At 38.1% G+C, this 27,724-nt stretch overlaps 1 protein-coding gene across 1 annotated transcript; it reads left to right on the top strand.

Moving 5' to 3' along the window:
* Positions 1-348: 348 nt before the first annotated feature.
* LOC144044395 (vasoactive intestinal polypeptide receptor-like) lies at positions 349-27,723 on the top strand. The gene is made up of 13 exons (XM_077558776.1): positions 349-494; positions 3,348-3,441; positions 6,059-6,172; positions 13,894-14,003; positions 14,067-14,164; positions 17,062-17,191; positions 20,234-20,387; positions 20,975-21,035; positions 21,361-21,427; positions 21,517-21,608; positions 22,969-23,098; positions 23,520-23,561; positions 23,683-27,723. Exons 1-13 carry the CDS (start codon positions 435-437, stop codon positions 23,872-23,874), a joined length of 1,344 nt encoding a protein of 447 aa, XP_077414902.1. The 5' UTR covers positions 349-434; the 3' UTR covers positions 23,875-27,723.
* Position 27,724: the final 1 nt, after the last annotated feature.

Below are 27,724 nucleotides of genomic sequence, written 5' to 3'. Positions count from 1 at the left end.
TGCGTTCAAGTCATCTTTTTCTTAAAAAGTGTCAAAGTGTAATGTTTTTGTTTTGTTTTTACAAATGCTTCAAATGGAAGATTATAATACTCAATAACCTGACAACCGAGTGTAGGTGTACCTAATGTTGTGGCTGTGGATTTAAACAGTTGATTTAAAGAATGCATTGAAAGTAACAAACAAAGGATGGAGGAAGTGAAATGGAAGGTGTGCGCAAGGTGTGCCTCGCCGTGCAGTCAGCAGGTTTCATTGGCTGCTTGTCACTTGTGAGCACTCAGTGGGAGGAGAACTTCCCCACTAGTGCGGTCCGCGCTGCTCTCCGCGCGCAACAACGCACAAGTCAGCCAAGAGGAATCATCCTAATCTTGTTTTAGCATTTTTTTTAAACGAACCATATATTCACTTTTGGGGTGAACAATACACATTTTAAGGATATGTGTGCGGAACTTTGGAGGAGCTTTTTCATTCTTTTGTCCTACATGCTGCTGAAACCTGTGAGTACAACTAAACGTACATGTGACCTCCTTTCAGAAATGCTTTATTGTATCTACCAGTAAGCGTTAGTCCATATGAAACTGTAATATGCACACAAGACGCGGCTTGAGAGTTTGTTTTGGATGCATTGCGCCATTGTGACCTCAGGAGAAAGAAGAACAGCACTGTCATCTTCCTTAACAATGTTTTGTTTTAATAACTTCTTGATATCTTTAATCTGAACAATAGGGGGAAAAAATCGTTTTTTCCCTGCTGTTGATGTTTTTGTGAACTTTTTTGACCTGAAGGATTTTGATTCCATCATTGTAATATGGCTATAAACTCACTCAGTCAGCTGTGTGCTCATCACCCCCCCTAACAGTATAAATGGTCTGTCATGTCTCTGCCACTTATGTGTTTTTATACCCGGTTTGGACCCGGGATGTAACGGTCTTCTTAACACGACACCATGGCAACAGCCCCCCTTTGTCTGTCTCCTCACTTAGCGGTTTCCAGCATCCTTAGCTACATTGGTCTCCTGTGGAGAAGCATGTATGATTTATGTGTGAATTCAACAGTCAGGCCAAAGCCCGAAAATAGCACTATTGGCTTAACACACTTGAACGCAATTGGCTACACTGACAATGCTTAGAGCATCATTAGATTTGTTTATCAATAATTGGCCATAAAGAATTATCTTTCAGTGTCTTGATTGGAATCAAACATCATTAAAATTCCCCCTAAACTCTGCACTATTATTTTTTTGTTATTTTTTAAATAAATAAAAGCCGCATGCCTCAAACGGATGTCTCTTTATTACTATCATAAAATACTGTACATTTGTGTCAATGAAGACTCACAATGAATGCCATACTCCTAATCGATGCCTGGTGCATGGGCTATATTTTCGTAGACAGCTGGACACGGCTGGTGCGCCGCCGGTGGCATCTGGCAATTTGGCCTGGAAACAGACGCATTTTTATTTTCGTGCCGTTGCATGTTTGTGAATTTGGTAGACACGCTACGCCTCCCTGGCAATTGAGTGACAGAAAGTAGATAAGGTTTTAGATTAGGTAAAACCAGGTCTAACTAAGTGGCGCAGGTTGTGTAACGCGATTTTGGTGGATGTTATGTGGCAGATGTTGTCTATTTCTTTAATAAATCTGACAATAACGTGGGGCAATCCCCTCTGAATCATTGTAGAACCCAATTAAAGGGGAAGTCAACCTTAAACATTTCTTGACAATAATGTTATATGTGAGCTCACCAGTCTAAACATTACATTCTGATTAATATTACATTTGTGGAAAATTGGAGTTATGCAGCAAAATCCAGTCATTTGTATCCATCTCAGGGGGCGGCCATTTTGCCACTTGCTGTCGACTGAAGATGACATCACAGTTGCTTAGGGCTCAGGCAGCGACCAATCACAGCTCACCTGTTTTCTGCAGCTGCGCTATGATTGGTTGTTACCTGAGACCTGAGCAACTGTGATGTCATTTTCACTTGACAGCAAGTGGCAAAATGGCCACCTTCTGATATTGATAAAAACTGCTGGATTTGACTGCTTAACTCATATTCTACTAACGCAATATTAACCAGGATGTTGTATTTAGACTAGTGGGGCTGCACAGAACATGATATGATCATGATTTTTTATTTTATTTAAATTGTATATTTTATTTTTTGTGGTGGGGGTGACTTCCCCTTTAATTAAATGAATTATATTCATTATCATTTTTTTTTTTTTTTTTTGTGTGTGTGTTGAGAGTGCTCAGTATTGTTCATTCGGTAATCTTACCGATTCGACATGTCATCATCATTGCGCTCTCTCATTTCCCCCTTTTTTTTCTCTTTTTCTTTTTTTTGTATGTGCGTGAGTATATGCGTGAGTATGTGCATGTGTGGGCGTGTGCGTGCGTTTGAGTGTGTGCTCATTAATTCACCTAACACCTATTAAAAATCCCCTACCGTTCACCTAAACCGAATACTTCAGAATCCAGCTAGTCGTGAAGTTGTCAGGAGACCCGAGGAAGGATCAAAGAAAAGAAAGAAAAGTGAAAATCCAGCAATCATTACCATCTTAATAGCACCGCTCTGACTGCGTGGCTCTACTATTGGGGGGGTTCAGAAACGGACACACAGTCGTGGGTGCAAGGAGGTCTCCGATTGTGCACGTCACATGCACGGCTGACTGCATCATCCACAGGGGAAGACCTTACAGTTTAACTGCCAATGTCATACACGGGCCTCAGCGAGTCTATTTTCTGTTTCCGCTCATGATGGGACACGCTGATCAATAAATAGTGTGCATTCATTTTTTGCAAGATAATAGAATTCTAGAAGTAAGACATGCTATTCCACTGAGGAGTGGGCTCCACTTGGCCTTACCTGTTAGACTCTGATTGCTGCAAAGTGTCGCACATATCAAAGAGGTCTGGCTGTTACCTTGTGGGGACTAAGTGGGAGTCATTTGGACTCACAATGTGACGAAAGACAGCTGCATTGTATCAGTCTGATTTATGTCTCAAGAGAGTCGACTCATCGTCCAAGTAACCGCAATAACTCCTGCAGAGGGTCTGTGTCTGATAGTTGCGCATTCACCCCCCTTGCTGAGGGCTCGTTCCACCTCTTTAAAATATGCAAATATGGTGACTATCATGGCTGAATTACTGTCCGGAAATGGATTTTTGTCTCGATATGCCAGATGAGGGAATTCACAGCTGCGCAGGTGTGGCTCATTTCAGGAGACAATCATTGAGATTTCACCTTGATATAAAAAGCACTCGAGAAAGAATCTTCATCTCATCCCCTGCACTTACTTGAGCCATCATGCTGACAATTGTACTGTATGTCGTCTGTTTGCTTTACAGGTGATTTCCATGCAGAATCAGATATGCGACATGATGAAGGAGCTAGACAAGGAGAAGGATTTGTGTGAGGCTCAAATTGAGAACAAAACAACAGGTATGTGGACGCCCAACCTTTATTATACTCTTGTCCCATCCTTATTTGCCAATTCAACAGAATGTCAGGATGGAAGTGACAAAACTGGCTCAAAAAACAACAAAGGCTGTTCAAACCTCCTCTGGCATTATTTCTTGCATGGTTGCACATACTTTTACTCCTCCTGCCAGACCATCATGTGGGCTTAGATCAAATTCCTAAATAAACAACTTGGGTTATCAGAGTTTTCATGTTCATTAAGTGCCTTTTAAAGCAACACTATGTTGCAATCGTACGTTAAAATGAAATATTCCAAATCATTTTGTTTGCTTATAATAAGGAGAAGAATGTTATGTGAGGTGTGGTATTAGGACCCAAACGCAGACATGACAGAAATGCAAAGTAACAACAGGAAACAGGATTGGGTTTGACAGAACCTTGACGAAGAACTTCAAGCAAACTGGATGCAAAAGTACTTTGTCGAAGAGGTTTTGGAAACCTGCTGAAAGAAAGCTCGTCTAAGGAATCTTGTCATACTGACAAAAGTGTCACTCAAAAACTCCAGCTAGGGCAAGCCTCAATTCTATATGACAGAAATAAAGCCTATGTGACAAAATAAAAGGGCCTGGGCAAACTTTAATTAAATGTAACTTCTAAAATGCAAAACACCAAGCTACTGATGACGTTTTTCCTGTTAAATTCATTTGCTCCCAAAAACGTATAAAAACGTTCTATTTTAAATATTGACATGGTCCCAAAAACGTATTTATACTTTTTATTATTATTATTATTATTTTAATGCTAGAGCATCGATAAGGCATTGATGCAGCCTCTCACCTGAAGAGGATGGTTAAAGCTATAGTAGTTATTACAAAAAACGGTCAGCGGGTGGTAGCAGAGTATAAGGGATAAAAAAAAAAGCTATTTTCCACAGTGTTTTAAATAGATTTGTGAATAATGATGAAATTTAGCTATATTCTAATGCCAAGTGCCACTTTTTTTCCCTGATGAAAGAAGAGACTCTAATCTTTCTTTTGGTCGGTTCCATGTTTTTATAACAAAAGACCACAATATTCTGTGGCCCTTGTAAAATCAGTCAAAATCCAGTAAAACAGCCGGGAGCGAAGGGGGTTGCTTCAGTGAAAATGCCTGAGAATTAATGAGTTCATCTTAAAATGGTTTACCTTAACCAGAAATCCGGTTGCAAATGTCACAAATGATCACAAATGAAAATTGGATAGAGTGAATCCACAATAACCAAACCACAAAATACACTAAAACACATTCAATGAAGTTATTTCTACAAAGATCCAAAGGGTGCAATGCACACTGTTGTCATATTGAAGAATGAAATAAAATGACATCCACCACTCACACCCGCGGAGCTCAGAATAAGACTGCCTGCACCTCAATCAAATCCACCAAAATTGCATTATACTACCTGCGCCACAACTTAGACCTGGTCTAAATATTTGTCTACATCCTGCCACCAATTTTTACGCTGTAGGGTTGCACCTGCACGGAAATCAAGATGCGCCACTTTTTACACCGAACACACATGCCCAGGCTATTAAAAATGACAGCCCTGAGTGACAGTGGCTGTTTGTTAGTTTGCAGGCTATTTTCTGGCTCACACAGGATGATTTAAGATGTTAAATGGAACGGATGGGCAATATAACACTTTTTTTTTGGGAACATCAGTGATGGCTGCGATTGACTTGCAATCAGTCGGGGGTATACTTACTCTAAACCAGAGTTAGCTGGGATAGGCTCCATCTCACCCTCGACCTTAATGAGGACGAGCATAATAGAGATGGATGGATGGACACAATTCACGCTTGCACGGAGCAGCATACTGACTTGTTTTCTCATTGGCTTGCTTTCAGAGCCTGGAAGCTGAAAGACGTGGAGGGAAAAAATGTCAACATTTATGTACTGTTGATCCTCACCAATATTGGTTGAGTACTTTTTGTGTACTGTTGCAAACTAAATCAGTTACTGATTTGTTTTGAGTATGAAATGTGCTGTAGAAATAAATAAATAAAGACACCAGAAAACAAAATCAGTGAAGCAAAACCCCTCGTCTTTGCACTTTCATTTTTTGTGTGCCTGTGGCTCGAAAAGCACTCAATTAGAGGCAGTAGATCTTTGCCAAGGTCAAACAATCTAAAACATTTCCCGTTTTAATCATTTCAGTGAAAATCTTGACATGGTTTATGACAACATATATAAGTAGCTCATCTTTCCTTTTCTTGATTCCCTCAAGTATTCCTGCCACTATGTTAACAGAGTAATGCGCTTCATGTCAACCAGCCAAACATTTCACCGATAAAATAATGAGCAGATGTAAGTGAAGGAGCGGTGACCCCCTTTTCTATCCTGCGATCAAATGCACGGTGGAAAGTCCCAGCCAACTGATGAATTCAAATCAGAGTATGTAACAAAGGACAGGGAGCTTTTTCATTAGTCATGGTGGCAGCTTAGTGTTAACTAAGGTGATCTGCTGTTATGGATCTGATGTTCTGGCTGCCATGGCAACGCTAATTCTGAAGCTGAACAACTTTGATGGTAGAAATATTTTCAAACAATGCAAGTTTTTTAAAAAATTTTTTTTACTCTAGTCATTTTATGTGTGCAGGTTGCAGTGGTACGTGGGACAAGATCACCTGCTGGCCAAATGCTGATGTTGGGGAGGTGGTCACCATCTTGTGCCCCAAATATCTCTTCTACTTCTCCAGAGAGATTCCAATACGTAAGAAAGGACAAAGTCGTTAGACAATGGATGAATGGGTTAATTTGCCTTAATGTGAATTGTGTAGTGGCCCTTTTAACGTCAGTTTAAAGCTACACAAGCCTCTAATCACTTTTATTGTTACAAATCATCAAACCATATAAAGTTGTATGGGACTTGAGCATAGAGAAAGCAAGCTGATGGAGGCTTTCATTTACAGTATTTATTGGAGCTCAGCGATAAGCATGTCGTTCTTCAGTAATCATAACCTCCCTTTTTATTGTGGCCGTTTCAAATATTTGCGACAGTTGACCTTGTATCAACATGCAACACATGATTGCCAGATGATGACAAGTTTATGTTATCTTTATAGTTATTGATGCCCCGCCCCTATATATCAAATTGTTATATCACCTGGCACGGTGGCGCAAAGTCATAAAGAGAGAAAAACATTTCTCATCTCGATTCTGTACGTCATCCTGTCATTAGAGACACGCCGTATCTTTATTTATCTATTTATCCTGCTGTAATCCAGTTTCAGCCTCATGGGGACGTAGCTAATTATGTGGAAGTGACACCGTTGAGATTTCGATGCTTGTTGAGCAGCGTGTTTGAGATTAGTCCCACTGAGGTTTGCATGTATTGCAATTTGGAATTAAGCATTATGCCTACTTTCTTCTGCGCAATCACGTTCAAATGATGCTTTTCATCTGTAGGGGAGGCCGCCGTTTGGTTTATTACCCGTGAGAATTGACATGAAAGCACAGAGCTGTAATTTGGTGTTTTGAAAGTCCTGGCGTGTTGTTTTTATAGTGCATTTGTGAAAAATATTTCAGTAATGGTTGTTCAAAGAACAGCCATCCAAGAATTATTAGGTAGCTATTTAATGGGCTTTTAAATCAATTCAAATGGCTAATTCCCATACCTATATGGTATACTTGATTTGACCCTTCATCGGGTAGGGGTCGATATTTCGTGACTTGGCTGTTTCTCTACAATCAGCAGAAAAAAAGAATCATAATAATGAAAATTACAAGTTAAATGTTAGAAAATGCAATTCCTGTGGAAATTGCGTGTGAATGCTGAAAGCGATGATGAAATGAAAAATGATGGAAGCATGTCAATTGATGCGGAATGCTTTGGAATCAATGAATATAATGGGATGATATCGAATGATATGGAATAATATTGAATAAGGTGGAAGCAAATGGAGAGTTTTGAATGGCATAGAAGTATGTGGAATGGAATTGAACATTTTTGAATGATATGGAATGTTGTTTAATTCTTTGTAATTATGTGTAACGATCTGAACAGTTTCAAGTTGGAATGTTACATTAAGTCAAAAAGTGTAGAAATTATTGATATATTTATAAATTTGGATGAAATGAAAAAAAAACAGGAAAATTACCCCCCCTCCCATTTTTTCAAAATGTATTTTTTATTTTTAAATTTTTGTAGTGACGAGCTGAAAGATTTAAAGCTGTAACAGTTTAAATCAATCAAAAAGTGTAGAAATTAGAGGAAAAAACAACACAATAAATTTTTACTTTTATTTTGAATTTTTTTTAAAGGTTTGTGGTCGGGATGAGCTCAACAATTTCAATTTGGAACTGTGCAAATCAGTCAAAAATGTGCAAATTAAAAGTAATAACAAAAATTTACATATATGCTTATATTTTAAAATTTGGGGAAAAAAATGTGTGATAGCAATGAATTGAAGAGTTTAAAGTTGTAACGGTTTGAATCGGTCAGATTCAGAAATATTGAATGTTGAATGTCTCATTGGAAATTACTTTTGTGGGTGCAAAATTGTGAGAAAAGTGTGAAATTTTGGAATGAGTAAAATAGCCAAACTGAGAATATTTGGGGATCCACACTGAGTATTAAGTATTAGTAACTATGGGACAAGGCTTGTGGAAAAAGTTCATACTTACTGCTATGCTGCAATTAAATAGTACCCTCATGACACTCCCATTTAGCTATAACAAGTAACAGTATTGGAAAAACAAGAGTGCAAACTCCAGGCATGTCAAGTTGAAGTTTGATCTGGTGCCCCCGGCAGAGTCGGTCAAGTTGGGGGTCGTTGGTCTCGCGACGCATCATGTCTACGCCAACTGAGGATTAATCACCAGCATGCGAAAGGTTCATTGCTGCAAAGACGACTTGATGCGGACCTGAGAATGAAGGGAGTTCTGGGGAAAATGGGCAAACTAGAAGAAAGTCCAGTTTGGAACGGAGAGGAGTATTTTACACATACTGTACGTGAAAAGAGCAGAGACAAAAAAGGGGGCCTAAAAAGAAAGTAGGGGACGGAAGGGAAGTTAACTCAATTATGCTGAAAATCAACAAATCGTTGCAGGTCTCTGCTGGAGGAACTTGTTGTGCTCAGGTTATTTTAGTGAGGGCTTTGATTCAATACAAGCTGTGGAGGCTGCAGGACAACCTCGTGCATTTTGCTTCAAACCTAAACGGGTTGAGTTGAGTTTTTCAAATGCGCTCATTCAGTTGCAATTGTAGATTGCTGGCTGTTATTACAAATCATGGCGCCACTGACATTCAGGGACCAAGTCATAAATGGAGCTGAGATAGAGAAGTTGCCTTTCACTTGAACTCTTTACCTAGTTATTCTAACAGCATTTCTTCCATTTTTAAAACTCACCCTGCTGCCAAGTTGTCATAAATGAGCCGGAGCGGATCATTTGCATGCTTATAGAATCTTCCTGCATGAGAGGTGAGGTTATAAAAAGCTTCATGTAATCAAAACGATGCTGGGTGATTAACTGGTTTGAGCTCGCCTTGTTGTCGTACATGGCACTGACTTGGGGGATGATGAAAGCATTCTTCTGGCAGCCCCTCAAACATGCCAAATCCAGCGGGTGCACGGGCTACAACAGCAGGGGCTTATCATCTCCTTTGTGTCTTGTCATGTTGTTTGAGCCAGTTAAATCTCCCCCTTCTCAGGTATTTGTCAGTCCAACATACGTTAATGCCAACTATTTTCTAAGAATCGGATTGTTGGTCATTTCGCATCTCGGGCTGCGGTTGATATGGTTGGGAAATAACTGGAATTTGTAAAGCTGTATTCAGTACATGGATTATTTCTTTGCAGCTTCTTTTCTTTGCTGACAGGAGAAATGTATTTATTTATTTATTTATTATTCAGTATACAAAAGCAATTTCATTGTTTGCTTCTTATCCCTTCGTACAGAATTATATATACCTCATGCGTTTTGAAAGAAGGGATTCCGGTCTAATTAATGATTAGTGTGTCATTTGAATACTGATACACTTGTATGCAAAAGTATGCCTTCAAGAAGTGACACTTCATTACGTATGTCTTCACTTCACTGTGTTGACTCACAAATCAAGATAAGTCACATTGTTACCCTCCTAAAATAATGAGTCTTTTTTTATGTGTGCAGAAAACATGACAAACTTATAATTTCATCTGGGGGGTAAAATTTAAAAAAAAATATCTGTTTAACTAAGGATTTAGCCAATTTTACCAAGCAAAAATGGGAGTTTTAAAATATAAGGGTTACATTTTTTGAGAGTTGATTTTAACTCCCAAAGTGTCATTTTAACATTGCCAGAGTTAAATGGTGTCCAGAGTATGTGTTATTTCACTGAGTTGATCACCGACATTGTAAACCGACAGAGTAAATTTTACTCTAAACAGAGTCTATTTGGCCCCACTCTAAACAGAGTAAAATTGACACTTGGAAGAGAGTAAAATAAATAAATAAATAAATAAAAATAAATAAATAAATAAATAAATAAATAAATAAATAAATAATAATAATAATAATAATTCACTCAAGAGTTGAGGAACAAACCCACAACTTCAGAATGGGAGAGTTAGTATATCGCTCGTGTCAGCTGGAATCGTAACTCCAAGATATCTCCTTTTGGATATAAGCAAACAGTAGGAGTGGCATAGCTCATGTGATAGAGAGGCAAGCTGAAGATCGTGAGTTTATTCCTTAACCCTTGAGTAACTTTTTTTGGTTGTTGCTTTAAAATAAACTAGTCACATTTAGTCAAAATGTCTCCTTGCAAAATTTACTTAGAATTTCTGAGTGAAAAATCTTTAATAGGTTTTTTCATGATCTAGGCAAATTCTCTCGTACACAATAAAACTACTTTGAGTAAAACTTACTCTGAATACCAAATGGAGTCTGTTAGGAGTAAAATTAACTCAGCAGAATTTACTATGTATAGTGTGAATTTTACTCCTCAGAGTGTTAGATTAACTCTGCCTTCACACCTGCACTTCTCCAGTCTGAGAGAAACGAGTCATTTTCCTCCTTCTCCTGGCTTACCACTGGGAAATACTGACACTTAAAAAAAAGTTTTACTCTCTCCTAGTGTTAAATATTTTATTATTTTAAAAGCATTGCTTTGATTCTGCAGAGTGTGGAGCTATACAAACTCTGAGAAAGTATTCAAATCAACTTTGTGGAAGTCAATTAAACACTGGGATGCTTAAGGGGGGGAGGGGGAGTCCAAATATGACTTAAGCCATTAAAAAAGAAAGGAAAAAAAATGACAATATTAAAAGTGTAACCTTTACAAAGATAACAAGAATGACATTTTAGTATCTTGTATACAAACAATTGTGTGTCTGGAGTGCCTACCCACGGCACATATCAAGTGTGGAATTCAACAACCAAATAAATCTTTATATATCTTTCTGTTTCATAGCCAGTAGCAAATGCAAAAAAAAAAGAAGAAGAAGCAGTGATTTAACTTTATGCCATGTGGACCACATTTTCCAAGGTTGACTGATTTTTTTCTCTTCTCAGATGAAAGACGCTTTCTCTTAAGAATCTCCTGATTTACAGTACATGATTCAACTTCAGTCCAAGTTCAAGTAGTAAAACAAATGAGAGTGTATTTGCTTGTACGAAGATGGCGTAATACCCAGTATGTGTACATTAACAAAAATGTGACCTTCATCACGAGCTTTCCAAAACGGTCACTGTAGAGAAAAGTGAAAGTAGATCACACGCAATTGGAAATTCTGCTTTTAATGTTTCTATCATGGGTGGCTGCTACCATATAAGCAACCACCTAAAGAAGAGCTGCAAAGTGACTTCAAGCGCTGTGTTTATGTCAAGACCTTTCTACCAGGAAGGTCTTGTGACCACACGTGAGCAGTTGTGGGCTTAAACCTGGATCAGGTGCCCCAAGCCCGGAAATAACCGGGTTCACTCACCGTGTGCATATAGAGCTGATGCCTTGCCATGTTTGTGATGTCATTAGTGCCATGAATGATCCAATCACAGACGTTGTAAAAAAAAAAAAAAAGACAAAATCATTATTGATATTGGACCACAACTGCTTTTCCAATGAGAAGCCAACAAACTTGGCCATGTCAGGGTTAAAACAAGTCAACTAAAAAATGATCACGGACACTGAAAACCAAAAGTGAGAAGCATCAGGGAGTCTAGTTGAAATGTGCCCAGTGCCGCTCTTCTGTGAAGATGTTCCGACAATGCGCATTTCTTCAAATGCAAGATGAGCACAAAGCGCTTCTGCGAAAGTCTGAATGGTGCCGGCTGGCAATGGTGTGTCTCAGCCAGATGATTCTATTGAACCCATGCGGAGAAGGAGAGTTGTCAAGCACGCCTTTGTCTGCATTTTTATAAAGAGGCACTACCGGGCACTTTCTCAAGTGAATAAAAAAGCCTGCAGACACTTCTCAAGTGCTTGCCCAATTCTGATTTTCCTGACACTAAAATGCTGTGTTCATTATAACTCCTTGTTCAGCCATACGGAGTTGTTGAAGAAAACAAATGCTAATTTGCCCGTGAGCCCCCGCACATTCCCGACATGTAAATTGTGCTGATTATGATGGACACAAACCTGTTGGCTATTGTCGGTAGGCTCTTGACTACCTGAGAAGACCCCTCAAGTTGCCAAGATCAGCAATATTTCAATGACACTCAAGCAAGCAAGATAACTGGAAAAAAATATTTCATAAAAATGATCTAGATCTAGACACTTATTTTAAGTACTGGAGATGTATAATTTACTTCTTTAAAAAAAAAAAAACTCTTACACTCCAGTGAAAACAGCAGAGGCCCCAGAAATGAACCCTGTGGAACACCATATGTTCTGTTATACATGTATATTCATTTTGCACATATTTATCTGATCACTTTCTTTTTTGCTTGACCTAGTTACTATGAAGGAATTGCAATAACGAAGAATAAAGTTACAATAAATGAAGTCACAAGTTGACTACTAAGTGCACCAATTCCGTGATCACCTGCAGCCAATGAGGGCCAAGCAGGCGTATCTCACAAATCATTTGAGTTGGGTGTGTGTCTTCACCTCTGCGGAACCCCTGAAACAGACTCATCAAAACACTGGGGTTCATTCGAACCCATGTTGAGGACCCAGGTTGGCCTTTATAGAAGAGAAAAATACACTGTAAAAAAATAGTAATGAAAAAATCTAGTAATTTTTAAGTAAGTAAAGCAAAATAATTTTCTGTTATTTCACCGTATTTTTTCTGGCGCCCTAGCTGCCAGAAAATTACCTTTTTTTTTTTTACGAGAATTTTTTTTCCTGTTATTTCACAGTATTTTTCTGGTACCCCAGCTGCTGGAAAATTATCTTTTATTTTTTTTTAACGTTTTTTTTTGTAGTTTATTTAGTGTAAATTAAGTGATATTTATATGATACAGAAAAAAAATGTAAATTAAAAAATAAAGTTCCGTTATATTACAGGTTATCTCATTAAGGACAAAACCAAAAGCGTTTGAGGCTGGCGACGGGGGTTATAAACCACATTACAGACAGGGAAAGGAGAATGTTGAAGACTTCTTAAAATAATCGCCTAAGTCATTCTTTCAGATTTTTCAGGAAACACACGCAAAAAAATTAACCATTTGCATCATGAGGGTATGATTAAGCAAAAAAAAAGAAGAAGCAAAAAGCAAAAAATCGACTTAGGCAATTCTAAGAGGGTGACGATGTAGTGTGAATAGTTTGACTTTCGAATCAAGTCTAGTGTGTATTATTACATTGCAAAATTTTACGAGGTGGTTGAGTTAAGTTTGAAAATATTCTAAAAGATAGTAGTGATTATGATTATTGACTTGGTCTACTTCAACCATCTTCAACAATTTTTCATCCTTCCCCGTATGGGGGACCCTCTAGCAAATTTCTAGCAGCCTCAAATACGTGGGTTCCTTATTTGCGTCCAGCTTTTTCCCTCCATTAGTTCATTTCCAAGTCCACGTCTAACAACTATACAGTATATCCCCCTCATGGGACTAATAAAGGATTTAGTGGTATTTCTCTATTCTGAGCTCTTGGCTAGTATACTTTCCGAGCTTTGTTTTCTTGTCTGAAGACCACCGTCTCTCTCTCTCTCTCTCCTACGACTCTTGTGAGTCAGATGTACATGAACCTTTGACTTGTACCCCCACAGGCAGGGCAGAGTATAAATGCTTCTTACTGACTTCCTGGGCTGTTTGTCAAGTCGGAGTAATTACCAGACAGATGGAGGCAAATGCATGTGGGAACTGTCCTGGTATCGTTGCTGATCCCTTTCAGTCATACTTCCCATTTCCTTTTAGCGTTTGGAAGCATTCCAGTGAGAATGCGTCTGTGTGTGACATAATTAAGTGTGAGCAAACGCAATGGTTGCTTTCCTTGCGACTCACACAGCTGCAGCCAACACACAATACTGAGATGAACTGCTGTCTGTCTGTCTGTCTGCTCATTAGGTAACCTGTCCAAGACGTGCACTGCAGATGGCTGGACTCCGATTAGCATTGACTCCTATATAATGGACTGTGGCTATAATCCCAACAGCACCATGGATGACAATGACACGGTCGGTATGGCAACCCCACACGTGCTGCATTTTTAGCCACAAACTAAATGTGTCTTCTTGCAGGAAGACTTCTTTGACACCGTCAAAGTGGGTTACACCATCGGTCACAGCGTGTCGCTTATTTCACTCACCGTCGCCATCATCATCCTGTGCCTCTTCCGGTAAGGAGATCTCGCGACACCTTTCTTCCCTTCCCTCCATTGAACACGACAAAAGCCACCTCATCTGCCATTTTACTTCCTGACCTTTTACAGTGTTTGTCACCTCGCGTGCAGGACTCGCATCTAAATGCTTTTGCAACAGTTGTCAGACAAGGAAGCAGCTGTAAAGTGCAACCACTTAGCGAGGGAGCTGCTGTTGTGCACAGCATGTTTCCCCCTGACCTTCTGTTTGCACACAGAGAGTATGTGTGTGCACGGATAAATGACACAAGCACGAGTCATTACAGTAAGTGTGTGTGTGGGGGGGGGGGGGTTGCGGCCACATGTAAACACATCACTGTTTTCGGCCATGTGTGTGCATGTATATGGAGGGTTAAACAACAAGGGTTGTGTTTACTTGTCGCCGTTGTGAAATGCCAATGGTTTAGACTATGGAGGACACGCACAGGATGTGAGCAGTGTTTTCTGTTAATATTGGGCAGCTGGATAATGTTGTGCGAGCACTCAACCCAATGATTTACACACTCCTCGTCGCAAGTTTGAAACTCCGAGAATTTTTCTCTGCAGAACATTCCACAATGTCGAGAGTAGGTGCAATTCATTTGGAATATTTACAGGGATTGCTACACAGTGCCACGATAGACGAGCGACTGACTCAACAATAGGTTTTCGAGATACAAGCCATCATTTGACTGATTTTGTGTTTTAACTTGTGAGCACAATCTTGAGACGTGAGTGCTCACTTCACAACAGGGAGCAGTTTGGCAGACAGAATTAGTTAGCAATTCTTAAAAAAAAAAAAGGCTTCAAGCTGTTTACTGCTGCTCTTTATTGGCTTCTCTGTCTCCATATATTTGTTTTATACTGACCCCCGGTAACAATTAGACAAACAGCAAAAGGAGCAGCATAATGACCGTTGACCATTAAAAAAATGATGACATTACATTCTTTATATTCTTTTACATTATTTCATTCATTAGACTGTAGCAAGGAACTTTCAGTTTACGTTGATTATGGCGCCGCCATATGGACAAAGTCGGTAACGTTATGCCAGAAGGAAGACCACGTTTCTCATGAGGACAAGCGGCATTTTTGAGCTCACGACTTTCAAATTGACTTCCGTCTTAGTAACGAATGGGTAAAAGTGGAAGTGACGTATGCCATAAAGCAGTCAGCACATTTGAAGTTTTTTGTGCGGCAGCGTTCCTACCATCCTCCGCAAAGTTGTTTAGTGCCAGTAAAAATCATAGAGACCCCCTCAGACCATGGCAAAGGTACCATTCACTACTTTTAAATTGATGTTTCATCAGAAGAGTTATGAAAGTATTTGATTAAGGTCGAAAAGTTCCTTAGTGCTACTTTAATGGCATTTACATCAATTTCAATGGGGAAACATGATTTGTGTAAAGCATGTTTCGAGTTACGAGCGTGGTCACGGAACGAGTTAAACTTTTATCTTAAAGCATTTCTTCGTGCAGGTCAATAAAGATGCTGTCTATTGTAGTTTTGCTCTTGCAGGGATTGTGATTATTTGCCAGGTATACATACAGCAACAATTTTAAGTGTACATTTCGTGATAGCGCTGAAGAACTTTATTGTTTATGGAATTTGGCTGTTTTCAACCAAAGACATTGGCTGATAATGTACAGTAGTTTTTTTTTAATTATTTTGGGTGGGGGGGCTTTTACTAAAAATGGTCTATTATTTTTTTCTACTTACCGGGCATGTCAGTTTATGAATAATAGTGCAGATATACACATAAGTTAATGTTATAAGAAGATGAATGTAGTGGGAAATAGCCATCCCAGCTAATATGGCGCAGCACATTAGTGCGCCAAGATAGATGATCAGGTGTGGCGTGGGAAATTATCCAATTTCATTTAGCAGTAAATGAAATGGTAAATGGTACTAAATGATTATTTATTTACTACAAATAATTCATTTATGGTGACAGGTAGAACAATTAATTGTGCTTCCAATTCCACTACATACTGTATTTATATTGTAAAATGTATATTCATTATTTCTGTACACAGTTTCGTTATACACTTTTTTGGTGACATTTTTATTTGGCTGTGAGATTTTTCAATTGTAAAATCTCGTGCCGTCCAGCCAAAACCTCATGAGTCACAATTTGGCAAATTTCATATTTTTTCAAAAATCTATTATTTTGGTCCGTCTACACGTGCGGGTATCATTTTGACAAATTATTGACCAATATCAAGTGTTGACAATGGCTTGCTCTCTTTTGTTAATAGTTGAACAAGAATGCCAATTTTGGGGTCGACTGAAGAGTGACAATTTTAGAAAGGTTTTGGCTTGACAACACTGATTTATTCCTTGGCTCATTAAGAGTGGGAAAACAGGGCTAAACAAATAATTTGGAGCAAATTTCGATGTTAGCTTTTTGGAGAGGAGAGATATTTATTGTTGCAATACAACAACATTCTATGGGCTCTATTTTTGAAGCCATTGCAAGTCTAGCACAAATCACATTTTCGTAGACGAGCACACAGACGCTCTAGTCCACTGAATTTATTCAGTGAATTGCTTTCTACAATGTTTGATGCACGCTGTTGTCATTTTCATGAATGACATCCATCCAGCACACACATCGTACAAATTCACCCAAATTGCGTTTCACTACTTGCACCACAAGTTAGACCTGATTCCAGCAGACGTCAAGTTTAGTCTATTTCCAGCCGCCAAATGTTCACTCAGGTCAGAATATGCACCTTAATCAAATTTGTGTTACACCACCTGCGCCACAACTTAGACATGCGTTTAACTGGTCTAATGACTAGTCTACTTCCTGCAAATTCCCAATTCCATTGCATTGTGCGCTGTCCATGAATATAGAGACCTTACACTCACACTGAAGTTGTGTTGTGTTACAGGAAGCTGCACTGCACGAGAAACTACATCCACATGCATCTTTTTGTGTCCTTCATTCTGAAAGCCATCGCTGTCTTCATCAAGGACGTGGTCCTGTATGACGTCGGCGTGACGGAAAGTTGCCATTCATCTGTGAGTAAAATACTGAAACACCGTTTAATCTTACTAATAGACATTGCCTTTGTTTGTGGATTTTGTAACGAATTCTGCATCTGCATCAAAGTGCAAGTAAACTCCTCTCTAACCTTGACCGCATCTCTCTGAATGAATTATTGGCTGACATTAAAGCGTTGTCTTGAAGTTTGCTCAGCCTGACAGTGGGTGTAGCAATGTTTGCCAAGTCCTCTCCACTCCTAAAGTGCTCCCCATTCATTTGTTCAGCAGGATGTTGTGAGAGTTCCTGTTTGCTGAACATTAAGTCGGAACATTTGTCAATAAATCACATTCAGTTCTGTTATGGCGCAAAACATAAAGACAAACCATGCCAGAGCACGGTCTGGAATCTCAGGATCATGAGTTGATGCTACTGGTTTTAATGTAGGAAGGCGAGGGTTTTATCTTTATGCGACTGATCATGTTACCAGCGTCAGGCATGTGCGTGTGTCTCACATCTTGCTCCAGTCTAATCCATTGCTTTATTACCTGAGTTGATTAGATCCGCAGGCTATAAATCACCTTTGCAAGCGCTAATGTCAGAGCTGAGATATTTCCTCCTTCGGGTACACAGATTTTCCCACTTCAAACACAGCTGCTCCCCGTCGCCGCCATTTGTTAACATTCCAAGTAGGAAAATAGTACAACTAGTGAACAACATTTTAGAAGAGATCAATTTACAGTTTAGAATTCAGCCTGTCAAAACACTCTGTGCAAATCACAGGGAAAGAAATGTTATGACAACAACCTAACTCTGAATTAAAAGTTTTTTTGTTTTAAACAACAGAAGGAACTTAAAAGAATGTTTTACTTTGAAGGTCAACTTATTACAGGCTAACAGAAATATTTGGAATAATAGACACTGTATATGTAGCTCGCTACACTCACTGGACACAACATTAAGTACTGTACACATGCACAATCTCTTTTTTTTTTAAACAATATGTTTATTGTTTTTTAACACAACAAAAACACAAAACAATGCAAAACCCATTTTCCCAAACCCTCCCCAAACACACGCTATACCTCAACTTAAACATAAAATGAACACAAAAATAACATAGCTTATACCCAGACATCAATATAAACGTCACCAATGTACATGTTCTAATTTCCTTCATCGAGTGTTACATTAGCTACCTTATAGAACATACAGATATACACATACTGTACATACATGTACATAAAAAGAGAAAAAAACATTTATAAATATACACATGCATACATACATATATGCATATACATATACATACACTTTATACATACATCATATCGGTCAATTGTTACTGAAATGTGAGTAATGCCTACATATTGCTTATCAGCATTTTTGATAAATTGTATAAATGGTTTCTGAATGAAAACAAAAATTCATCCAGTTTATTCTTAAGAAAATAAAAGATTCTCTCCACCATCATGCATTGCCCCATTGATTGGATCCATACTCCAATCGTAGTTGATTCAGATTTTTTGCAGTTAAGGGCTATATTCCTTTTGGCTTGTATTATTGCAAAATCTATAAATTTACGAGCTGGACACCTCGGTATAAATTTTTTAGGATATACATGCATTAGCATCATTTTACAAATTTGACAGAATTAAACTAACTTTATTGAATACTTCCTGCCAAAATGTCTTTATCGTATTAGATTGCCAAATACAATGCACAAATGTTCCCTTAGCTTCCTTACATTTTAAGCAAGTGTCAGGTACAGTATATTATTATTGTATCGATTAAGCTTCACTGGAGTTATATAGGGTTGCATTAGCCAATTATATTGAAGTAGCTTTGAACTGACATGCACCCTCTAATGAGATCCAACAAAAGACGTTTATCAAAAATTATTATTAAAAAAAGATTGAGGGTGGGTGAGTAACGGGCTGGTACCCGGCCTTATTTTCATGGTATCAGTACACACGACGACAAGGATCAGCCGCCCTCTTGTGGCCATTTTACAATCAGGAACTAAACATTATAAATATAAGAATAGAAAAAAAAATGCATAAATTTCATGCAATTTTAAGAAAAAAAAAAAGATATATTAGGATTTCTCAAACTACTATTGGTATTGGTTCTTGGTATCGGCATTGATGACTTCCCAACACTTGAGTATTCGTACTGGTGTCGGTCTGGGGAAAAAAGTGGAATTGTACGCTTCCGGAAAAAAAATCAGCACGTTTAATTGACACTGTAGGAGACTGTATCATTGTGGACTGCATCATATTGAGAGCTTTAAAATGTTAACTCATTCACTGCCATTGATTCATTTAAACTATTTCTATTAGTTTCACATTTTTCCCCACTTTTGTTAACAAGAGTATGAAAACCTAGAATTTTTTTTATTGTACATTTAGAACAGATATAACATTTGTGATTAATCGTGAGTTAACTAGTGAAGTCATGCGATTAATTACAATTAAAAATGTTAATCGCCTGTCGCCCCTAATTTTTAATAATCTTTTTTTTTTTTTTAATGAATTCATGGCAGTGAATGAGTTAATGTATGGTTAATGGATTAATTGATCATTGGGGGTTTTGTAAATTATGTGGAATTGATTATTAAGTCGTTGAAACTGACACAAAATAGAGTGCAGCAAATCAGCTGATTGAGTCTCAACTAGTTTACAGTCTGATGTCAGTCTGCACAGGCTTCGGTCCAAAAAGATTTTTCTTAAACTAAACATGCCTTTGTGGGAAAACGAGCTATTTACTTTATAAATCAAATGCATGTCAAATGTCCATCTCTCAGTAGCATACTGAGTAGCTTCCCTCCGCAATAAAATACAAACATGTCAATTAAAAGACAATTATCTTTGAAATAGCATGCAGGCCTAAATGGCGAGGCCGTTAAGTATAAATCAACTCTGAAAAGTGAATGATGTTTCACTGCTTGCTTTTGCATGAGTGCTGGCTGAATAAACTTGTGTCGTTGTCATTTCCCAAAATAAAGCGCAGCTGTCACCAAAATGAGTTCACAATCATTTCCTGTTGACTGACTGCATGAAAGTGCGGATGCTTTTCAGGTGGGTTGTAAGGCAGTGGTGGTGTTCTTCCAATATGGCATCATGGCCAGTTACTTCTGGCTGCTGGTCGAAGGCCTCTATCTCCACGCTCTCCTCGCTGTCTCCTTCTTCTCGGAGAGGAAGTACTTCTGGTGGTACATCCTGATTGGCTGGGGTATGTGAACATAAGACAGATGTCTTACTTTTCTTTTCTTTTTTTTTATAGTGGAACTCCGTGTGTATAGAGCCTATTAGCTGCTTTTCAGACACATCCATCACAAGCATCTTCATACGTCAGTGAATCAATTTGGTGGAGATGCTGCAAGATAATACTGTGCCTTCATTTGCATATGGATCACTTCTGGTTGAGTTTGGTCTGCAGCAGGCAGCTGCTGCTGAAAAGAGCCCATTTAAGCAATTTATGTAAGAGTAGCAGACTAAACAATCGGCAATACCATCAAAGCCATCAGGCACTCCGCATGCATTTTCAATGTTCTGGGTTTGAATCTGGGCTTGAACCTTTCTCCGTGGAGTTTACCTTGCTGGCCATTTTCATTACACCATTGAAATAACTCATAGATTTACTCAGAATTGTAATGGCTGCCAAGAGGAATCGTGTTTAGCGTACCCAAAACACAATATTTTGTTCACTCTCATTTGCAACCTGTAAAATCACCTGCAAGGTCATTGCTGTATTTGGTTATTTAGATATATTTGTCCATGCGACAAATCTAATGATATATTCATGTTTGTCATTTGCAGTGGCTCCGACCATCTTTATCTCAGCTTGGGTGATTACAAAGGCTTATTTAAATGATCTTGGGTGAGAATAATCGTGTTCTTTATCTTTTGTTTCTGTCACGGTTTGTCTGGGAATTATTTAAAATATATCATTATCACACTCGAAGCACATTAAGTCTCTTCTGTAGAAAAATGACATTTTTACTTGCTGAACTCTGTTTTTGTTGCCATGCTAAATTAGCAAATAGAGTTCCTAAAAAGCCATCAATATTTTTTTTGCATGGTAATTCTAATGAAGATATCCTGCCTTTTTACGTGATTTCCCACAACACTTATGGATAATCACATTGATGGTAGTAAAAGTGTGAGCAACAGTTGGTTCCTGACTTTGTTGTCTTTTCTGGCAGATGCTGGGAGATAATTGATGACAAACCCTGGTGGATCATCAAAACGCCCATTCTTGTAACTATCCTTGTGAGTGACATTGCTTCGCTGTGAGTGACATTTACTGCACAGCTCTAGACAGTCGAGTTATATTTCGTCATTTGCTACTTTCTTGGCAGGTCAACTTTTTCCTCTTCATCTGTATTATCCGGATTTTACGGCAGAAGATGAATTGTCCTGACATTGGAAGAAAGGAGTCAAATCAGTACTCGTAGGTTTTTAGTGCATATGATAAAATGAAATATCTATTTTGAAGCAAATCCCCATTTTTTTTTCATTAGAGTGTAGTTATAAGATTTTACAAGAATGTAAACACTATATCATGTCAAACACAATTTTCCCAGAAACTATGCAATCTTTAAATTGCATGTTGTTTGAATTCTATATTCTAAATATTATCTAAAAATAAAAAAAAATCTTTATTGCGGTGGTATCTAAAGTATGACGTTCTTTACCGGCCCGCAACATATACAAAAATAAAAACATTTCACACGTCCCCCAATGCTATTGGGTGTGGATATTAACCATTGACGGCTACAGACGTCAAAAATTCATATGAAGTATTTCTATTAGTTTCACATTTTTTCCACTTCTGTTAACAAGAGTATGAAAACCTAGAAAAAAATGTATTGTACATTTAGAACAGATATAAAATTTGTGATTAATCTTGAGTTAACTAGTTGTCATGTGATTAATTACAATTAAAAAATGTAATTGCCTGATGCCCCTAATTAAAAAAGAAAGAAAAGATTATTAAAAATTAGGCACGTCAGACAATTAAATTTTTTAATTGTAATTAATCGCATGACTTCAATAGTTAACTCACGATTAATCACAAATTTTATATCTGTTCTAAATGTATAATATTTAAAAAAAAAAACGTTTTCATACTCTTGTTAACAAAAGTGGAAAAAATGTGAAAATAGAAAAAGTTCAAATGAATTTTTGACGTCTATAGCCGTCAATGGCAGTGAATGAGTTAAAATACTGGGGGGTTGCGACACCCAAATCCCCCATAGTGTTACACAACCTGACTACTACCACACACTCTTGATAATAAAATGCTCTATTCAGCTTTTTTAAATATGCAAAAAAAAAGGGCTTTTGTAATTTCTCGTATATTCGTGTATAATATGTCCCCTGGAATTTGGATGATTTTGTGTGTGTGTAAGTGTGTGTTATTCAAAAAAAAAAAAAAGTGGTATTCTTACGGGATCCTCAAGTAAAAACTACTTTAAAGAATGATATCTTAATACAGATTGCTTTTGTTTTGATCCTCAATATGGAGATCTGCTCAGCGCAGTGGCGGATTTATTCTAGTGGGATACAAGGCTGCGTACCTCTCCATAATCATGAAAAGACAAAACTATTTACCTCATCAGCTTTAAAGTAATATGTGATGCCGTTTCTCATAATACTTGTCCTACTTGATGGATTGGCTTGACAGAAACATTTTTTTACAGAATTGTTGTGTTGATGTGTTGTTCCTGGTGTCCAGCATATTGACCAATGTTTTTCCCGTCTCGGATCAAGATAAAGATTCTCTTCATCTGAATCCTTCCTTCCTCCAGGAGACTGGCTAAATCCACGCTGCTCTTGATACCTCTCTTTGGGATAAACTACATCATCTTTGCTTTCATCCCGGACCACATTCACCCGCACCTGAGGATGGTGTTTGATCTTATCCTTGGGTCATTTCAGGTAAAGATTCAAATGATGGACGATTGCTGAGGGGTGAGCTGTTAAGACAATGACAGACGGGAATTTTCATGTTTACACAATAACACACAAGAAAAATTGGAGAAAAAAAAAATTAAGTGTATCACTTGAACACAAGATGCCGCAGAAAATGGTCTAGCATATTGTACAATTTAAAAAAAACGTTGAGTTACACACCAGTAAATTGATGGTAAGAGCAAAGGGCATGATGGAGCACTGAAGATGGAAGCCATCACTGATTAATAGCTGCTTTAGCAAAGAATGTTATCTCCTGGGAAATTTTCCCTGAGATCCAACTCTCTGTTATGAGAGCCCCCATATTGGTCCTAGCCCTAAAGACATTATTCATACTAAAAAATGTCTGCGCAGTTGGAAAATTGGCAACATATTCTCTCTCCTACAGGGTTTCGTAGTTGCTGTCTTGTACTGTTTCCTAAATGGAGAGGTAAGCAAAGACCAAAATAGCTGCCTAAAATGTTTACCGGCCTATTATATATCACGAGCCTTCCACATTGTCAGCACCGTCTCTCCACCACGTTTTCTCGACCTCCTCATCTGCCCTGCAGGTACAAGCGGAGATTAAGCGTAAGTGGCGCAGATGGATGTTACAGCGCTTCCTGGGCGCAGACACCAAGTACCAGCAGCCCTCCATAGGCAGCAATGGGAACAACTTCAGCACCCAGATCACCATGTTAACCAAATGCAGCCCCACTGCCCGGCGAGCATCTGCTTGTCAGGAGCATTTTTCAGCCATCTGACACGGACAACGGCTGGGCTCTGCACATACTGAAAGGGTGGCATACTTAAGCAGTGCAGTTAGATGCGGCCGTCCCTTTGGGTCAGTATGACCTTTTGTTTGGATGTAATTCCTTCAACTAGCTGTGAAAGGGTGTGACTTTTTTCTTACCAAGTGATGTGCACCTATAATGGAAGACAGAGTCGGTACAAATGATAGTACAGTACTGTATGAAGATATTTCGAGAGCATTCTGCATGTAGAATTCAATCAAAATTAAAAACAAGGACATTCATAAATTCTCACCAGGAATTATTTATAACAAATTGAATCTCGTGACCAGTGGCTGCGTTATTACTTCAGCTAATGCTAAATGCTAGCTTGGTTGACAGCCCAACAGGGCTTAACAACTCAATGCATTTACCATTATCCAGGCTTTATGGCTCAGTCCTGGCCGCTACTGGAAGCTGGTTGTGCGCGCCATTCCCACATTGTAACAATTGAAATATGCCGTCAGAAAAGGTTAGTTTTTTGTTGGGTTGAAACAGTGACCGCAGGATTAGGCTAGGACAGGGGTCTGCAACTTGTGACTCCCTGTGGTTCCCCATGGATCTCTAAAAAAATTGGTAGAAATTATATATATTTTTGGGACATATTTATTTGTATTTTTTAGATAACATATTATTTAAATGAAGTAATGATTTAGATTTTTTTTTAAAAAGGAAAGAATAGTATTTTTAAAAAATGAAGGCGATCAGTAGATTATTTTTTTAATTATCTAAAAATGTCCAAAAAGTGACCATAAAATGTCCGAAAAGGAAGAGGAAAAGTAGAAAATTATAATAAAATGTCCATGAAATTGCCAAAAATCCCACAAAATTTAATGTTAATGGCAGAAAGGAAAATGTTCAAAAAGTAACTATAAAATGGCCAAAAAACAAACAAATCTCGAAAATGACCATAAAATGTCACAAAATTACCCAAAAAGTCAGAAAATTAATTTTTTTTAAAAGGCAGAAAATCAAGTGTTTAAAAAAGTGACCATAAAGTGTCCAAAAACAAAAGAAGAATTCCTGAAAATGGCCATAAATTGTCCACAAAATTGCCCCAAAAAGTCAGAAAATTGATTAAGGAAAAGACAGGAAAGATGTTCAAAAAGTAAACATAAAATGTTCAAAAACAAAAGAAGAAATCCTCAAAATGTCCACAAAATGGCCCAAAATGTGAAAAAAAAATTGATAGCAAAAAAAGCAGCAAAAATGTTACAAAGTAGCCATAAAATGTCCAAAAGTAAAAAGTGAGACAGAAAATTACCATATGTCCATAAAATTGCCCCAACATTTTTTTTTTAAATTTGACAGAAAGGCAGAAGAGTGTAAAAATGTATGAAAAAAATGTCAATAAATAAATAAATAATCCAAAAACAGAAGACGAAAGGTAGAAGAAAATGAATCTCAAAATATTAGATGCTTCATATTTTTCTGTTATGGTGCAGCTCTAATTAGCTGATGGACCCTTAGTACAGTGACTAACACACAGTTTCGTTCATCGCAATGTTCAAATGTTTTACGGCTCCAGACAGATTTTTTGTTATTTATTTGGCCTAAAATGGCTCTTTTGACAGTAAAGGTTGCTGACCCCTGGACTAGGAAGACTACATTTCCTGTAGTTCTAGCTTCGGAATGACGAAAACACACCTGCTAGCGATCAGATGAATGAGAAGGAAAATGTGAATTTCAAAGTAAATAGTGTTTATCGTATGAATCGCTCTGACTGAAAGTGTCCCGGCTAAATGGGGACATCTGGTCACCCTAGATTCAATAATGTCCTATAAAAAGGAGAATGTTTACGTAAGAGCACCAGGGCTATGAAGCGCATGCGTTTAACTTAATAGCTCATGTTGTTTTGTTTATTAAGAAATCCATAGCATTCCCAACGTAATGGACCTTCTTATCCGGCCCGAGGCGTTTTCTGTTTGCTGGATGACATTCCACAGCAGAGACTGATGAAGCTTGTGCATCTCGGATTACTGAGGCTTCTTCGTGTTTTCCTGCCTTGAAGTTGTGCCGTTCTGAAGGACTTCCATTATTGCTACACAGCACATAGCATTGTACTGCAAGTTATTATGTGGTAACAGTGATTAATGTCCGTTATTTTCACCATATGGTTCTTTAAAAACCACCAGGCAGCATACTGGTCGAGTGGTTCTCACATCCATTCACAGTTCTGAGATTGGGGTTTTTCTCCTGGTGCTTTGGCGTACTCCCACATTCCAATGAAATCCCTACATTCCTTGCAATTGTACAATGAGAAACGTTCCTAAATGGGAAGTCAACCTTAAACATTTCTTTACAATAAAATGTTATGTTATGTGACCTCACTAGTCTAAATATGACATTCTGATTAATAATACATTTGCGGAATATGAGTTATGCAGCAAAATCAAGCTCATCTCAGGGGGATGCCATTTTGCCACTTTCTGCCAATTTCAGATGACATCACAGCTCACCTGTTTTCCCAAGCTGAGCTGTGATTGGTTGTTACCTGAGACCTGAGCAACTGTGATGTCATTTTTCAATCGACAGCAAGTGGCAAAATGGCCGCCTTCTGATAGGTATAAAAATGGCTGGATTTCTCTGCTCAATTCATATTCCACTAACGCAATATTAACCAAAATACTGTATTTAGACTAGTGGGGCTACATAGAACATATTATTGTCAAGAACATTTTTATGGGGTTGACATCTCCTTTAAACTGTTGGACTATGCTCATGCAGTTGTTCACAAAGTGGGGAAACTCACTGGATACTCACCTGTTTCCAATTAACGTGTTCACCTGTCAAATGTTCCAAACAGGAAATTTTGTCCAAACCCCTTCCGCCCCTTTAACTTTCACCGTCTTTTGTTGCCCCTGCCCCAGCTTTTTTGAAAAAGTGTTGCAGGTATGAAGTTCAAAGTATTTACCAAAAACCTAAACAAACAACAACAAACAGTTATCAATTTGGACATCTTGTCTTTTTAGCGTATTCAATTGAATATAGGTTGAAAATGATTTGCAAATTCAGTTTTTGTTAACATTTTACACAACATCTCAACTTCATCAGAATTGGGGTTTGTACTTTGTGCATGAAATGTCTGCGATGCCCTATTTATGAAGCAACTTTATTTATTAAAGTTGAGAGTAGACAGATTGTTGACTGTAATGATGTCTAAAGGCAACATTCATGAAATCTCACTGTCCAATTCTTTATACACTGCTTGTGTTTTTGTTTGTGCTGTTATGATAAGAGCTATTATTCTGAGGGGGAGTGGGGATCTTAAAAACAGTAACATCCCCAGATCGGTATTTCCCCTGTTGCGGTAAATTGACAAATATTTGATCAATAAAGCATCAGCAAAAGCAGTTTTGCTGTGGCCCTTGAGGTTATCAGTCAACTTGATGAAAGATTATGAGGACGCGCGCTTCTGCAGCTGCTACCAAGCTCTGGGCTTTTTAGATAAGATCCGCAATGATTTGATTCCTGTAAAGAGCATGTTTGATGCCACATCCTGCTCAGTTTACATCAACTGGGTGAAAGTACCTCAGACTAATTGTTTCACACACACACATTGTGCATTGTACATATTGTAAATAAGAGGGAAATGTCCGTTTATGGCATGTTTTATGGTGATGACTTCTATGCTCAGGTGTCAACTGGAAATCAATGTTTACATTTAAGAAGACTACATATTGTTCACTCCTGTGTTTGCATTATGTAAATACTGTAATGAATGTGTATTGTGTGTGGTGCCCTGTAAATATTGTGTACTGTACAGTATATGGAATTTATTATACAAAATACCTGTGGAAGATGAATAAAACTAAAAACGTTT

Source organism: Vanacampus margaritifer, chromosome 2 (genome assembly GCF_051991255.1).
Source record: "Vanacampus margaritifer isolate UIUO_Vmar chromosome 2, RoL_Vmar_1.0, whole genome shotgun sequence".
NCBI lineage: Eukaryota > Metazoa > Chordata > Actinopteri > Syngnathiformes > Syngnathidae > Vanacampus > Vanacampus margaritifer.
Note: the sequence above shows the minus strand (reverse complement) of the source record. Positions and strands in the feature narration are given on the sequence as shown.